Source organism: Dipodomys merriami, unplaced genomic scaffold, assembly GCF_024711535.1.
Source record: "Dipodomys merriami isolate MVZ:Mamm:240054 unplaced genomic scaffold, mDipMer1.0.p SCAF_29, whole genome shotgun sequence".
NCBI lineage: Eukaryota > Metazoa > Chordata > Mammalia > Rodentia > Heteromyidae > Dipodomys > Dipodomys merriami.
Genome location: NW_027204381.1, coordinates 10,570,001 through 10,587,856, shown reverse-complemented (window position 1 = coordinate 10,587,856; position 17,856 = coordinate 10,570,001). Strand labels below are relative to the sequence as shown.

At 39.4% G+C, this 17,856-nt stretch overlaps 1 protein-coding gene across 4 annotated transcripts in view; it reads right to left on the bottom strand.

Moving 5' to 3' along the window:
- The window catches only part of Opcml (opioid binding protein/cell adhesion molecule like), a 1,269,678-nt gene that overhangs the window by 178,311 nt on the left and 1,073,511 nt on the right, over nucleotides 1-17,856 (bottom strand). For all 4 annotated transcript variants that reach the window (XM_070038350.1, XM_070038349.1, XM_070038351.1 and 1 more), the window contains exon 4: nucleotides 13,421-13,546. In XM_070038350.1, coding sequence (XP_069894451.1) covers nucleotides 13,421-13,546 — 126 coding nt within the window. The remainder of the gene's footprint in view (nucleotides 1-13,420; nucleotides 13,547-17,856) is intronic.

The window sequence follows — 17,856 nt, the reverse complement described above, 5'->3', positions numbered from 1 at the left end:
GCCAGGCTCACTGGAGCAGAGGGGAAACCCTAGTGAGGCTGGGGGTGAAAGCGTTTATGAACTACCACGGTAGGAAGGACAGAGATAAGCTCAACAAAGTATACGGGGAGAGGAAGAGATCGAAAGAGGCAGAGAATGAGTGGTATGGTTACATCCATTACTTAAGCATTTCTCTTAGGAAGCAAAATCATCTAGAGTGTCTTTAAAAACTGGTTTTAGCACTCCCAGGAAGTTACTCTCACCCATCAGGGGTTCTGGAGAGAGGAAACTCTTGATGGTAGGAAGAAGGAAAATAAAAGGAAGAAGAAGAGAGAGAGAGAAACCAAGGAAAGGCAGGAAAGACTACAAATTGCTTCCTCTGGCTAGTGAAGTTTCACACTTATCAGGGTACCAGACAAGACATGTGATACTGGGGTGGGGTGGAGGTGGGGGTGCTTGGTGGTTCCACTAGGTATTTTGCAAGAGATCCAATTCCCTCACCTCCTCACCCAATTCTCATTCTTGTTAGTGTGTGAGTCAATCACAGCCTCTGGCTCTGAAGCTTGGCTTCAAAGTGACCATCAACTAACTTTTGCTTAATGAGATGCATTCCCCTAGATGATCCAGTGGAGGGTTTGTCTCCCTCCAAGGCTGGAATATTTGTAAAACTAGAGAGCCTACTCCAATTAAAAGGTTCCAAGCTACTCTCTCCATTTCCTTTCCCTCCCTCCTCTGAATCCTTTATGTTGAAAGGCAGCTAATTAACCATGGCCATTGCTTTTACAGTCAGGAGGTAGGCACACCTCCCCTACTCTCACACACATTGCATTTCTGCAGTCATTTTCATCCTCTTGCATGTGGGAACAAAGGCTCAGCCCTGGTGGACACCTTGATAATATATATTCTTAGGAGGAAGACAAAAAGAAACAGCTCCAGCAATGGACAGGAATCACAGCATCTTGGTGTCTGCCAGACAGATGCTTGCAGTAAGATGTGAAGATCATTCTCTCGATTTGTCAAAGTCAAACTTCATGTGTCAAGGCAAGTCACTTCTGCTGTGAGCATTCTTTGTAATGCTAGTTTTCTATACAGGCTTCTGGTTTCCCTGAAAAGCTTGATTGATTAGTAATGGAACACCCAGATCTTAGGTCTCAATGCTCTAGAAACCTAGAGCAAGACTTACAATTTGTTTTTCCATGTAGAAAAATGGAACAATAAAATCTACTGAGATTGATTTAAGCAGTGGGAGCATGATAAGGAAGAGCATAGAGCAGGTGAGTTTGTTCTGAATATAGTGTGTGTGTGTGTGTGTGTGTGTGTGTGTGTGTGTGTGTGTGTGTGTGTGTGTGTGTGTGTATGGTATATGAGGGAAAGCTAGAAGTGTTGCTAGGAAGTAAGGGATAAAAATATGGCATCCCCAAGACAGAGGGGAAGGTACTGCAAAAATACTGGTTCTTCTTCCCATCAGGCCTAGGGACTTCCTCTTGACATGTGCAATAGGTTATAGGTGGGTTTGTGACTCAAGGTGGAAGATTCATTCACCAGTTATTTCCATGCTCAGGGACAAAGCAGAGGATCTTGTTAGGAGATCACTTCTGAGCTAGTGCTCAGTGGCAGAGACAATGAGGGCCCCAAGTACAGGGCCCCTCACTGACCAATCCTAGCCCTGGGTTGGAGGAGAATGAATAAAGCAAAAGGCTACTTCTCCTAAGGACTTCATTGGCCTGGGCTCTGAGCGTCCTCTCTATTAGAGAGACTGTATTCTTTGGCTTTTAGTAAACATGATGCTTTACTTCACTACTCCTCTCTCTGCCGCTTAATTCTTCACCTGATTAAGAAAGGAATCTGGACTAATATGGATAGTAACAATGATGCCCCCCACCTCCCTAGGCAGAGGAAATTAAGGTATATTAATATAAATAAATAAGTAAACAAATACATAAAGCCTCATCAGTAAGAATATCTAAAATCTAGGTGTAGTTTTCTTTTTCAGGAAGGCTCAAGAATGATAGTGAAGAAGATGGAAGACACACCTTTTAGACTAAAGACTAAAAGTTCTTTTAGGTTCTAACGCATAAAATATGAAGTGTTTCAATCAAGATGCATTGCTTGCATAATCTGACCTGTGGAACTGAAGCCTCTTTGTACAACTACTGAATACAGTTTTTTAAAAAAATTAAAGTACTTTCCCCCAAACTGTTGTACATCAGTTGTACTCGGTTGTACATCAGAACTTGCCTTTGCCACAATGAAGATTTGCTCCTGAATTGTTCCTGGATGGGGCAGCTTGTACAGCTAGATTCCCAGTTTTCTCCTCCCTTTTGCTTTGGCATGAGATAGTATAGACTTAAGATGGTTATATGTATGTACAACCATCCAATAGAAACTCTTGGGTCATCTTTGAAATGTAAGATATCGTACCTGGGGCTATGGGCCATTGCAAATGTGCAAGTTCCATGTACCACACCTGCTCGGTAATGGCATAATATAGAAAAGGATCCCATCTGGACAAGGTGGAATCAACCCTTTCAAGGAAATGCTAGCAATCAGGCATCAGGTCATTAAGATGAGTTAACTTTTGTAAGTTCACCTAGAGCAGTGAGTATGTGGAGAGGCCACAGGCTGGGCTGGCTTCAGTCTCCTAAAGAAATATCCTCCAGGCCTTGCTCATAATAAGCATGAACATTATGCACTTGACTGTTCCAGGTTGGTGATGAGAAGATGGCATGGTTGGTCCATTACTCAGAACAGAGCTGGTTATTCTGTTTCAGGGTGACTCCATTTGGAGCTACAGTAACCCACTTAGAGCTTCCAAATAAAGCCACAAGCTCTGACTTGACTATGCTGGAGGCAGTGGAATTGATAAGTTAACTAGCAACCCCAGGCAGACCACTCCCTGTCTCTCTTATTTATGAAAGAGACCTTCTTAGAACTGGTTTATCTCACCTGTCTGGTGGTACATTGTGGTGTTTCTATCTTTCTCCTCTTCTGACCCTGCTGTCAGTCAAGAGAGGGAACTATAATTGTTTGCCTCAGATGCACAGCTCCCCTCTCCCCTGCTAGTGCATGCTAAACTTACTCAGAGCTACACTGGCCATTAGGCGGTGGACACTCAGTGTTGCTTATCTTAATTAAGAAAAGATGACTAATAGAACTTCAAGCCTGAAGAAACGGTAGACATTGTTAGAAAATAATGTACATCCCACAAAAGAAATATCAAGGATAGTAGGTAAACAGAGTTGAATCCAAGAATCTATTAAATTGATTCCCAAGGGTGCATACCTTGAGGGAAAACCAGGAAAGAAACCTTTCTAGGGTTCCTTCAACATCTGGCCGGGCAAAGGAGCTCAGTGTCTAAATTAAAGTGCATTATCTCCAGAGGTGGCTGCATATGTTGGTGTGGAGCCAGGCAGCTTATTATTTTCTATTGAAGCCCACAATTTGAGTTCAGCAGCAAAAGTCACTGTGGACCCACTGCTGAGGCCAATTAGATCTACAGTACTTGTAAAGCTGGTCTCAATTTTATCAGTGTCCGACTGATTTCAATAGCATAATTTGATATAGCAATCGCAGAGAGAAGGCTTTACAACAGGCAGCCAGCAGCACTAGATGCCTTTCCAATTCCAATTTTACACTTGCTATGATACATGTTAATATCCATTCTTATATTATAATCTAAAAAGTATTTGGAATAGAGACTTTCAAATTCCATTCTCCCTTTCTCCATAAAGGAGATGTATTATTACTCATTCTTTTCTGGTTTATAGGCAGTGGAATGGAGAATGGAGATAGAGCTTAAGTCAGTTGAGAAGGATTGATCAGAAATGAGAGGCTCCTAGCTAAAACTAGATGCATGAACATCCTATTTCCAAACTGTTTTGCTTGAAACATTCTATTCATCTCAGAATAAAGTGGCTTAGAATGCTTTGGTCCTGTATATCTCTACTTTGGCCATTTTCTCTCCTCTCTTGTCTATGCTCACGCAGAGTTCTTGATTTCTTAGAGAGACAACTAATTTACTCAAAACTTTGGACAGACTTGCTGTTTCTTGCCTGGAAGGTGTCTACTCAAGGAGGCCCAACACATGTGCATTTCCTAGCCCTTCTTCTAGCTGAACTCTGTTCACTTTTGAAGGTGAAAAGGGTAAGTTTCTGTTTTTCATTCTCAATGAGGTTACCATACATGGAGATAGTCTCATAAACTGCTTCATGAATATCTCTTTCAGTAGATCATAAACACTGCAAAGGCAGGAATCATGTCTGTCTTATGACTGTTTCCAAAATGGAAAGCAAATATTCTTAAAGAAATGAAGGAACAAATAAGAAATAGAAGCTAGGTGCTAGTGGCTCATATCTGTAATCTTAGATATTTGGAAGGTTGAAAATGAGAGGATTGCACTTGGAGGCAAAAGTTCATCTCATAACTGGGAGAGGTGGTTTGTGCTATGTATGAGGTTGAGATTGGAAAGTTTATGGTGCTAGGCCAGCTAGAGCAGAAAAGTCCACAAGACTCATACTCATAGAAAGAGGCTGGAAGTAATGGTTTATGCCTTGTCATCTCAACTTTAATTTAAAGCCCCCAAAAGGCTGATGTCCAGGTAAACTTGTGCAGAAATAGAGACCATATCTGAACAAATAAGCAGCACAATAAAGGGTTGGTGGCATGACTCCATTGTAGAACACTTGCTTTGCAAGTTATGAGACTGTGAGTTCAAATTGCAGAATTAATAAAAAAGAAACAGAATCAAATAGAGGTAGTGAGATCTTAACAACAGAGAGTAGGTTGCATTTCCAATTCCAATGCTGCATGTGAGTAAGTTGAATTTTTCACTTGGTATGATAAGAGATATGTTAATATCCATTCTTACATTTATTCTCTGAAATGTTTTGTGAAGAATCTAAGCATCATTTCAATACAAGTTTAATTTCCAGCTGCCCCATTTCTAGCATGCATAAGAAAACTAGAGGATTTCTTATTTCAGCTTTGGAAGTATTAAGTAACATTACTAAGAATGCTCACATTTTAAAGAATCACAATTCAACATTATGATTGTCCACTCCAAGGTGAATTATTTTACTGGAGAACTTATAAAGGGAGCCCTAGGAAATTATTGTTATTTCTTAGTGAAGGTTTTCCTCTCTGGGAGGAAGAAGGATAGCCACTACCAAGACATTGTCTGCCCACAGCTCCCAGGTGTCTATTGTTAGGATCCCTTTCTGGAGCCTCAATCCTTGGCACTGGCTACATAGTGACCCTGACTACCAGCATCTGCCAGGATATCTCCCACTGCAATCCCCAGGCTCACACAACAAAGCTTCAGTATCCCAAGGAAGAGATTCTCAGGAATTTATGACTCAATCAACTCACCCAAAAGGAGCATAAATGGGATTAGTTTTAATATTGTTAAGTTGCAAAAATACAGGCATATGTGCATGCCAAAGCGAAAATGTACGCAATCAAAAGGGGAAAACATATGGGTACCCATATGGCAAAAAGCGCATTGCTAGACCTTCCTACACTTCTCATTTACAACAAGAACCAAAGTTAGTGAACATAAATTTGCTTTGCAAAAATGTGAGAGGAACAGCTTGTTTGCCCATAACTGTTCCACTGAGCAAGATATGTATAACCTTGCTTTCTCATTTCAGACACCTCTTTCTCACACTCTGGGGATTAATTAGGCTCCAAACATGACTTCAGATTAGAAACTAGGATCCAGGCTGCCTTGTAGAGAGACAAAGGAGTGGTAGCAAGGCTGGATGACGCAGCAGGTCAACGAATAGGCAGTTTCTATTAGTGGCTGGAACTTGTACCTGGGGTAGTTTAGGAGAGAAATGAGGTTGGTAGTTCTCAGCAGGTTTGCTTTAATTAAAGCAGAGGAATAGCCGAGGCCCATGACAGACAAAGGCGCAACTGTGACTTGAAATTGAAGGCTATCCTCCTGTCAGAACAATACTGAGTTGGAGGTGGAAAATGGGTGCTGAGAAAGGAAGGAAAAAGAGAATGCATGATGCCCTTGGTTGCTGAGAACACTTAGATGCATGTTACATTATACCTGATCCAATCTTGAGCCATGGGGCCATCTTTGTATAGCCCCAAAGAGCTCCAGTTGGAAAAATCTGGGACTAGGTTCCTTTTACTGATCCACAATGTTAGTAAGCTGTGAGTCATCTGTCATTGCTTAAACTTTCCATCTGTTTCCTTGCCCATGGCACAGGCAGAATATTTCTTCTCTGACCTATTTCAGAAAACTGACAGAAACCCACTCGAGACTAAGTTTGTAGAAATATATTAAACTACAAATTTCTACATAAGCACAGATAACAATTCATTTGCTCTAGGTATCATTCCTGTTTTACTTGGAAGTAATTATTGATTACAAAAATAATAGTAATGTATACACATACCCATCACCTAGTTTCTCCAGTGGTGGCATCTTATGTAAGTTAAATATGTATGTAAATATAAACATGTATGAATATGTTAAATATAAACATGTATGAATATGATTAAATATACCAACACATAAATGGACTGAATAGATTGATATAATATATATGAATATGAAATATATAAATATGACAAATATATAAATATGAAAATGTATATATTCATAGTAACATACATATTATAAGTACATTATGAAACTTTCTTGGATTTTACTTGGTTTGCAAGAGCTTACTTTCCATATTTTTGAGCATCATTGAGCATATTTCGGTGACATTTCATCATGTATATAGATCTATGTAACTCCTACACCAATCAAGATATTGACTGCTGAAGGACATAAGGGTTGTTTCTAAACTTGGCTATCACAAATGAAACAACTACGTCATCCCAATTCACAGGCAACTTGCAGAAGCATAAAGTCACTAAGTAAAATGACCCCTGTTTGTCAAGGAACAAAGAAACAAGGCAGACGCAGAATAATAATAACTACTTAGCACTTTTCTCTTGTGGCTGCAGAGCACTGCATTAAATCATACAAACTATACAATTGTACAGTACTGGGGTTGGGCCCAGTGAGCACTCTTCATAGTGCACCATCCCCATGGCCCAGGCTGAGTGTGGGCCTTCAAAGACTGCATTTGATCAATGTTTGACCCAACTGTTAAGTCAAAGGAATTGCTGTTTTCAGCAACAGTGCTCACTTCCCGCCCATTCACTACTTCTTTCTTCAGTCTTTAAAATAATCCAAAGAACTTGGTTAGCTCTGTTTTTCAGACAAGGGACATGAAGTGCTTTCTTAAGTTACTCCACTGTTGACAGCTCAGTCCAGATTTCAAATTTACATCTATAAGACTTTGAAACCCATATCCACCTGTCACTACCACCATGGCACTACCATCGAAACAGGGTTGTCACCCTTATTCGGAGTAGCAAGGACATAGCGATTTGTTCAAGAATTTTCTTCTTAGGAATTTCTAGCAACAGTCAATGGCTGCGGTAGAAATGGTCATGTTTTTCCCATCTAGAACCCAGGACTGACAGAATGTGAGACAGAATTCCCCATCTAGCTGAGCATCATAGCAGATTATTTGCTAGCACTCACTCTCTAGTCCGGCAGAGTTCACTCATAAAGCCACTGCATGCATTATAACCATGCCAACTTTGTCATTTCCCTACCACCACCCCAACCTGCCTTCATCATCCAGATAAGTTGATGCCTTATTCAGAGAGAAGTCCCCTTCTCTCCACTAGTTCTTACTTAGAACCAATTGATTTGTTTAAAGGGGACAGCTAAAAGGAGTAGGAAGAATTGACTATTAGTAGTCTGACTGGTGGGAAGTAAGGAAAACTGAGGAATTGGGAGATAAACAAATAGGATAATTTATACGTTGTAAGGGCTATATTCCTAGTTACCTCAGTCGCCAGGCACAAACGTAATGTGAATGTTCATGTTCCATTACAAAGATGAGGCTAAATGGCATTCACTAGACTGCAAGAAACTGAAGGGACCCACGTACAGGTTTGAAGGGCTTCCATTAAAAATGACTCAAGTCATTACATAAAGGAGTCAGCTGCAGTTACCTAGAAATTTCACTTCTGCAAAATAATTCATTCACATGTTCCCTGAGGTATTGTTGTATATGAGCAGATTGTCTGAGCAACTCACTCACAGGTGAATGGCTGTTGTCTTAAAAATCTCAGTGGAGAAGAGACAGAAGAATTTATTTTGTTCTCCACACATCTGGCCTTTCCAAATATGTCACCGGAAATGGGGACAGATGTGGAAGGTATGGGAGTAGATTACTATGGCATGAAGAAAGAAAGATAGCCCTCCTCAGAACAACAGTATCCTGCATAGATTCCCTCTACCAACCCAATCTCTAGAACTCTGCTTTCAGACTACTCATGTGTCCAGAAAAAAAACAGACCAAATTCGCCTTTGATTCTTCAGGAAGATACCAGAAAATATGTCTTGAGGCTGGGAGGGTGGCTCAGTGGTAGAGTGCTTGCCTTGCATTCATGAGGCCCGGGGCTCGATTCCCCAGCACCACATAAGCAGATAAAGGCCAGAAGTGTGGCGCTGTGGCTTAAGTGGTAAAATGCTCGCCTTGAGCTGAAGAGCTGAGGAACAGCGCCCAGGCCCAGCGCCCAGGCCCAGAGTTCAAGCCCCACAACTCACCAAAAAAAAAAAAAGAAAAAAAAAGAAAAAAGAAAATATGTCTTGAAACCTATCTTATTCACAATGAGCTCCAAACACACTGGATACTTGCCTGCCTGTTCTGAGACCTGACTACCTTTTCCTGCAGAAATCTCTTTGAGGTTGCAGCTTGAGAGTCCATCATTTCTGTTTCCTGAGCTGATGATCACTTGGTACAGATTTTTATGCATGTGGAAACTGTGAACAAGTGCTCCATTTCCCAGCACATTCATAGGAGCGTGTATTTTTAGGATGCTATTGTCTGCTACTGAAAAAAATAAGCAGAGCTTGTTTTGGTTTGTTTGTGCTCATCCTGGAGCTTGAATGTAGCATTTGGGCATTGTCCCTGGACATTTGTGCCCAAGGAGGCTAGGGTTATAAAACTTGAGCTACAGCTCTTCCTCTGTCTTGTTGGTGCTTAATTGGAAATAAGAGTCTCACAGAATTTCCTGCGTAGGCTGGCTTTGAACTATGATCCTCAGATCTCAGCCTCCTGAATAGCTAGATTACTGGTGTGAGCCCATTGGTGTGTGGAAAGTATGGCCTTTTAAATCCAAAGAATAGATACATAGTGAATAGCTTGGTGTTCCTTATGTCCACTGTATATTACCAAATGTTTATTTCAGGAGCACTTTTTTTAGGTGATATTCACAGCACTTTATCTGCATCCTGTGAAAAAATCCAGCTTTTATCAGAAGTGAGGTCCATGTCCTCTGGTATTGTCATTTCCAGCAATCTGTGCACACGTTTAACACTACAAAGGAAAATGGGGGTTAGGTGATTCTTAGACATTTACTCAGTCTAGAGATCAGAAATGTAGGTCCACATTTGAAATTTGGAGATTCAACACCCCCACTTAACTTTTGTAAGGAAGGTTTCTTTTGGTCTCTTTATTTTCATGAGAAATTGAAGCTGCAAGACAAAGTCATTTCAAAGGAAGCTGGCAGTGACTGGACTATTTCCATTATGGGAATGGTCAAAGGTTATCGGGCCTTCCTTCTCTTTTGTTTCCTCCCATCCCCCAACATTTTTAAACTTTTGCCAGTGCAACCCTACCCAAACGCTTTCACTTTTCAAAGTATCATTTCACATTCAGATCTTATTTCTATATTTCAAGCTCTATTTTTTCTGTCTTTACAACTATCCTTTTTTTTTGTATTCAGATATTCCTTATCATTTCTGACCCAACAAAGCATACCAATAATAGGCTGTAGTATAACAATGGATTTATGCATTCATTTATTTTGACTTCTTATTATAATTTCTAGCAGTTGATGCAATGTACTCAGACCTTCATTGTAAACCACAACTGTGATTATTGTTCTTCATCTTTAACCATCTTTTCATTGACGTATTTTTTTCTTACATGAGAATCTTGTTTATTCATTTCCTTTTACAAAGATCCCTACATTTAAGCCATATACTTTAAATATTGCATTAGTATTCTGGGAACACAGCTGTCCAGGCAGTTAAATTTTCTCTTGTAATCCCGCTGGAATTTCCAAGGAAATGTCATTGCAGCTTTTATTTCTTATTCCTCCATCCTAAATTAACCAACATGTTTTTCTAAAAATGCTGCAAGTTTTATTGGCTATTCTTCTGAAAACCTTTAGAATGACTTCTCTAGTTCAAGAGAGATAGAAACATGATTCTAACAAAAAAATACATATTTTTAAACTTACATACTCTCCAGGTTTCAAAGCCTTTCAGTGTTTGGAAACAATGCTTTGGGTTGAAATGTTTAAATGTCATGGAGAGCGCTAGAAAAAAAGACAATGTGGAAATGAAAGAATACTGGAGTGAAGGCCGGAGATGAGGAGACAAAGGAAGTTCAGAGTATAGTACAGTCCATGGGATTTAAAGAGGAACAGGATCATTTAAATTTGGAATTCGCAGGCTTTTTTTAGGCTGAATGGGAACTATTGCTTTATATCAAAGATTGGGAATATGAATGAATAAGACCTTCTTTTAAAAGGGAAAATTCACCACTGTACTATATGAGAGAGAATTGCTTCAAAACACACAGAGTCAAATTCTCACATGAAATATTTCTAGGCTTAGAGAACTATGTATTTAGGATCAAATAAGTATATTCTGGGATTTCAAACATTTATAAATACATATGACTTTAGCAAATACATAAAAACTGGTCTGATGTTTAAAGGTGTTTCACATATAACATGAACCTGAATATCTCCCTGGTCTTAGGCAAAATTTTCCTGAGACCATGACTCTGGGAAAGTCAAAGTCAGGGACCATATGTAATTGTTGTGCTTATATTGAAGTTGAGCTTAGTAAAGCTCTTCATATATTTTAGTATTTTGTCGTATATGTGTATATAGTTAAATAGATGGATTGAGTGAGTGAGTGAGTGTCTGAGTGAGTCAGAGTCAGAGACAGAGACAGAGACAGAGAAGGAGAAACAGCATACTGGTCCTGTTATTTGAACTCAGGGTATTGTCCCTGAACTAGTTTGCTCAAGGCCAGTATTCTACTCTACCACTTGAGCCATAGCTACACTTCCAGCATTTTGGTGGTTAATTGGAGGTAAGAGTCTCACAAAGTTTCCTGCTGGGCTGGCTTTAAGCTGCAGTCCTCAGATCTCTACTACCTGAGTAGCTAGGATTACAGGCATGAGCCACTGACAGGCAGCTTTCAATACCATTTTATAATACTGAAATTCTGGGCTTCAATATCTAAGGTTATTTTTTAATGGTTGAGGTATTGTTCTCCTTTTGTTGATTGATTGATTGATTGATTGATCTGATGGCATAAGAAGGCCTGGTACTTGCTAAGCAAATGTTTAAGGTCTTTCTATAAAGAGGATTCAGAAGATTTATTTCAGTATCATTTCCCTATAATAAGTCATGAGCAGAAATTCATGTTCTCAGTTTGTATGGTATTAAAATGAAAGGTAAGTGTTGCCCCTGTAATGAATTAAGTCTCTCTTTTTGTTCTATGGACATAAGTGATATTCCAAGTTAGGAAACTAAGTCTGAGCCACATGTCTATGCCTATATTTTAAATTCATTGAAATTTGTGCACAGTTGTATTAGTCTTGACTAATTTATTTAGATATATATCATATATTTGATTTTATAAAATAGTTGTACAAGAGTTTCAATTCAACATGTTTTGACTAATATTAACACCAATATAACCACCATTTCACTCAAAATATATAACTGTTCCAAATTCCTTGTACCTTTTTGTAGTCATTTCTCCCCTAAGGTCCTTTCTATGTGATTATTGACTTGGCTTTTGTCATTAATTTTTCCTTTTTTTCATTGTTATTTGATTTGGAGGATCCAGGTCCAGTCTGGCCTTGAACCACATGACCCTCCAAATCTCAGCCTCCTCAATAGCAAGGATTATAGTCATGCATCACTAATGCCCACCATTCACTATTTCTTAATAATGGCTTTAAGTTTTGATGAAGTTGTCATGGGTTGAAATATATTCTCCCTCAACAGAACAAATACCTTGAAGTCCTCATTCCTAAGCCCTCAGATTGTGACATGTTTTAAAATAAGGCCTTACAGAAGTGACCAAATTCACAAAAGGTCATTAGCATCAACATCATGTGACTTGTGTCCCTATAAAAAGGGGGGCATTCAGAAACAAATAAAGAATGTAATGGAAAATGAACACAGAGATGAGGATGATTTGTCTACAAATGAAGGAATTCCAGAGATTGCTGACAAATCACCGGAAAGCCAGAACAAATGCCTGGAATTGATTCTCCTTGCAACACCTTTATCTTGTGCTTGTAGCCTCCAGGAATTAGAAGAAATACATCTTCTGCTATTTAAGTCACACACAATTTTTGACACTTGGTTATGGCAGTCCTGCAAACTAGTGGGAAAATTTCATTTGTTTTTGTTTCATAGTGAGAGCATTGTTTCATAGTGAGAGCTTTTCATGTCCTAGCAGAACTTTACCTTTTTCAAGGTTACTAAGAGTTACTCCCATGTTTTCATTTAATCTACATTATTTTACCTCACTCACAGCTACACAGCTTTCTATTCACTGGGTATCAAATTTGGACTTTGTAATGCCTGAGGGAGCACTTGTTTCTTGAATGATTTCCAGAATTAATCAGAGCTTCTAGCAGTGGTGTAAATGTATCAAATGGCTCTGTTCCCATCTCCTCAAGATTAACTTGGAGCAGATTTGATTTCCAAAGAGACAAGGCCAATGCCCTTATGGCTTCCCCTCTACTAAGTTGGAGTTGATTATAAGTGATGCAGATACTAATTATTGAGTGCCCAGCAGGACAGTCATGCCCAGATATGCTTCCCCATCTGCGTTGTCCTTCTTCTACTCAGGTGAAATATTTATGCCAGGTCCAACAGGTGTGACTGTGGGTAAATGTCCTGAATGTACTGAAGCATGGAGGGCCTTCTCTCCTCCTGTCTGACAATGATGCCAAAGCTACAAAAGGACACACACACCCTATCTGAATGTCTTCACTGAAAGTTATTCTCCTATTTTTTTAAAATCATTGTTATTTTTCTGCAATAACCAACGCAAAAATTTTCTATAATCACAACAAGAACTAAGTAGTAATTCAGTAGATTTCTTCTATAAATTCTCCTGGTTTGTTGTTTTTTAAATTAAATTCTCAGCATATAACAGTAGTTGCCTGTAAGATTTTACATTGACACATTTATTACACACATGCATGCACACACATACATACTGATGTTTTCTCATTCCTGGAGTTCTGTTTACACAGGAGCCAAGCACTTCACAAACTCACCCTGCAAACTTCAACCAGGTCTGAAACCTTACCCTTGACTGACAGGTGTCTCCACGTCACAGTTGGCTCTGGTCTGCCAATGGCCAGACACAGCAGGGTCACGCTGCTTCCTTCATTCACTGTGATGTCTGAAGAGATATTCATGATCTGGGGAGGAACTGAAAGGAAACACAAGAGAGTAGAGTCATTGACAATGATTCTTTGCACTTCCTTGAATGATGAGTGGCTACATACAATGCTGAATCACGGATGCTGCATGACCAATGTTGTTCTCAGAGATCACTCACTCTCATTCTCGTGTCCCATTAAAGAAGGAGGTAGGTATCTGTGTAAAGGGTAGGGGAACAGATTGCTGAAGATGGAATTGATAGTTCGTTGACAGACATGCAACATCAAGAGGAAAATAAATACAAAGAATTCCATGAGTTCCTCTCTATTTACAAACTACTTCCTTCCAGTGGAACCTTTAGCTTAATGGAAAACCATGAGGAGTCCCAACTCTGAGTCCTCTTCCCTGGATCTCACTCAAAGAGCCAAACATGTGGAATCAGTCTCTGTTTTCTGATCACACAAGACACTCCCAAATGTTATGAGCTTGCATAAATGGTTCCATCCTGAAATTCTTTCCTTCTCATTTCTTCACCTGACAATTCTTAGCTAGAAGCTGGTAGCTCATGCTTGTACTCCCAGCTTTACAGGGGGCTGAGATCTGCAGTAATGTCCACAAGCCTTGTATGTCCAGAAAGAAAAAAAATCTAAGTAAAAGTGTGGTTCAATTGGTAGAGCATTAGCCTTGATCAATAAAACTAAGTGAGAACTTGAGGCCCTGAGTAAAAGCCCCAGTATTGGCACACAGACACACAAAAAAGGAATTTTTTACTCACCACATAAAACATATCCTCTGAAACTCAGTAGTTCTTAGCTATAGTTCTTAGCTACTCTAAGTTCTTAGCTACTCTAAGTTCTTAGCTACAGTTATTTGAGTTCTCTCTTGGCCCAATGAACAAGCACGGAAGTTACTGATAGTATTGTCAACACAATGCATTCTACAATTTAATGATAGAATTGTGTCCAGAAAGACATATTATGAATTCAAAATGTCCTGAGATTGGCATGCATTTGGTGCATCTAACCTAACAGACATCAAGGCTTAGTACCAGTACTTTCCCTTTCCCTTGTGACTATGTAGCAAACTTAGACCTGTACTGACAACTACTGTCTACCATTGTGAAGAGGAGCAAAAGCTCCAAAATCAAAATTCAAAGCACAGCTTCTACTAGCTGAGAATCACTTTTGCACTACTGCAAGAGTTGAATACTTTTAAGAAGCACTATCATATGTTGGATGTCATCTGTGGCATAAACTGTATTCTAGTGATTAGAGGCTGGGCTTTCAATCCAGAGAGACCAAAGTTTGAATCCTAGCGGAACTTTTCACCTTGCTATGGGATCTTCAACAGCAAACTACCTTCACCTGTTTGAGCATTGGCATCTTCACCTGCCAACTGTAAATTTTGCTACTAACTGAACTCAATGTGATATGAGGTGGAAATGGCTCAGCGAAGTGCCAGACAGAAAGTAAGCTCCTAATATGACTTGGTTTCTAAGACTACAATGATGGTGATGATGATGATGATCACGATGATGATTCTTATTATGATAGCAACAGCAATGACATTTCACAGTTCTCTCTGTCCAGGACCAAGTCTGTTTCATTGGCACTGTAGAGCCTGAAAGGAACCTACAACCTACCTGTCTTCCTTCCATGCCTTATCAATCCAACTTAAAGCTCAACACAGGAGAAAAACCTAGATTTATTTTCAAGTCTTACTTTCCATCACCATACCTCTGGAAGATTCACACTGGATTCTATTTAGACCACTACAACAGTCTCCCCTTGAGACCTCTGCATGGTCTCTGAATTTGTTTTTTTCTTTGTTCCTCCAATCTACTCCTTACATGTGGCTACTGTAATCTTTGATATAATAATCTAAAGCAAATTGTTCCTCTACTGACTCCTGTAGGTGAAACACACAAAATACACTGACCAGAGCCTTCCATAGCCATAGTCCTTCCATAATTCTACCTCACTGCAAGCCAAGTCCTGGTTTCCCATCCAGGGAGCCAGCTGCACACTGCGTCAGGAGCATAGGCTCTTCACAGCTGTCTTTCTCCTACTACTTTGAATCCCTTCCTGTAAGTTTGGGCTCATCTTTAAAAAAAGGGTCACTCCAATGTCACTTCTCCTCAGTAGTCCTCTCTCTACTCTTCCATATCCTGGAACCACCACCCTAGCTACATATCATTCCAACCTGATTTAGGAAGGAGATTGAGCATGTGTCATTACCATGACTGGTTTGGTACCTGGCTCTTTCTCTAGATATCAAGATGCTTGAGGACAAGTAGGAATCACACACACACACACACACACACACACACACACACACACACACACACACACACACACACACACCATTCTATTTGCTCCCTATCTGACTCAAAGTGTGAGAAAGATATATGGATATAACCACATGAACTATGTACTAGTGGCTCATATCTGTAATCCTAGGTAGACAGAAGTCTAAGATATAAAATCAGAGAATTGAATCAAAGACAGTCAGCCTAGACAGCAAAATTCATGAGCATTTGTCTCCAAAGTAACCAGTAGAAAGGACTAGTGGTGTGGCTCAAATGGTAGAGTGCCAGCTGGTGAAACATGTACCTGGAGTTCAAACCCTAGAACCATCATAAAAGAAAGAAAGGATTTCTACCAGCTATACATCAAACAAGGGACTCATATATAAAATATACTTAGAGCTCAAAAAATTAAACCCCTCAATAAAAAACCCTCAATGAAACAACAACCCAATTAATAAATGGGCTAAAGACTTAAAAGACTTCTCTGACAAAGAAGAAAAATGGCCAATAGGCACAGAAAGAAATGTTCAACATCTCTGGCCAAAAAAGAAATGCAAATAGAAACAACATTAAGATTCCTCCTCACCCCAGTTAGAATATACATTATCAAGGAAATTAACAATAGCAAATGCTGGGGGGGATGTGCCCAAAGGGAACTCTATTACACCATTGGTGGAAATATAAACTTGTTTAACTACTTTGCAAAGCAGTATGGAGGTTCCTCAATAGACTAAATATAGAGTTTCCCTATGACCCAGCAATTCCACTCCTGGGCATTTTTCAGTAGACCACAAGGCACACTAAAGCGATCAGCACAACCATGTTCATTATAGCATTGTTTACCATAGTCAAGATATGGAATCAATCCAGATGCCTCTCAGCAGATGAATGGATCGCGAAAGTGTCACACACACACACACACACACACACACACACACACACACAATGGAATTCTATTCTTCCATCAGAAAGAATGATATTATACCATTCATAAGGAAATGAAAAGGCTTGAAAATAATTATATTAAGTCAAGTAATCCAGACCCAGAGAAACATAGTATGCTTGGTCTCCCTTAGTTGTGGTACCTGGAATATAACTATAAATCTATAAGTAAGCACACTGGATAATAAAAGAGAAAATATACACTTGGACATGATAAATTATACAGGACTCTAGGCATTCACATGCAGTGAGACAAAAGGAGGATAATGCATTCTTAGGAGAGGAACACACAGGCTCAATAGCTATGTGAATCTGCTCTTTTTTTTTTTTTGTAAAAGTCAGGTTTGTTTTTATTTAATACATTCTAATCAAATAGTAACAGCAGTAAATAAACACTTGGAAAAGCAGGTAGGTATTCCCCTGTATCTGGAAGAAAATTAAGTCAAACTGCTGATGTCCATGGTTAGACAATTCAAGGACACCTTGGAAATTTCTAAAGCCATTTCCAAAATTAGTGGCAACCAGTCAGGACACAGCTACTTCAAAGGGTGAAATGCCTACCTATCTACACTGGTATTCTATTACCAGGGGTTGGGTTACACCAGTAGAACATTGATATTTTTGTCTTTAGCCTTAAAAGAAAAAGGAAAGCCTTTTTCATTTGCACCAATTTCAAAGGATTCAGAAATAAGACTCCCTTGAAATGTATTACTACAGTACTCGCTCACAGTAGAGGTTCATACATGTAGTAAAAAGACAAACACAGGACTTCATGGACCTATTTTTTTTTGTTGTTGACTTTCTTCATTGCATATAATGAAGGATAAGTACTCACAAGCATGACCTGTTTAACAAAACTCCTAAGTACATCAGAGTGTAAAATACAAAATGTCCTAAAACTGACTCTGATAGACAGGCATGTAAGACTAAAGCTAGGCCTGGGTCAGATGGGGAACTCTTACTTACTAAAGCAAAGGAGTTTCAGAAAGACAGGACATTCTGATCAAATGTTTACAGGGCCTTTCTTGGGATGTTTAATTGACAAGGATTGTCTGGTCTTGGTCAGCCTTAGGAAAGGAAGCATTGCTCAAATGCGAATGTCTAAGGGA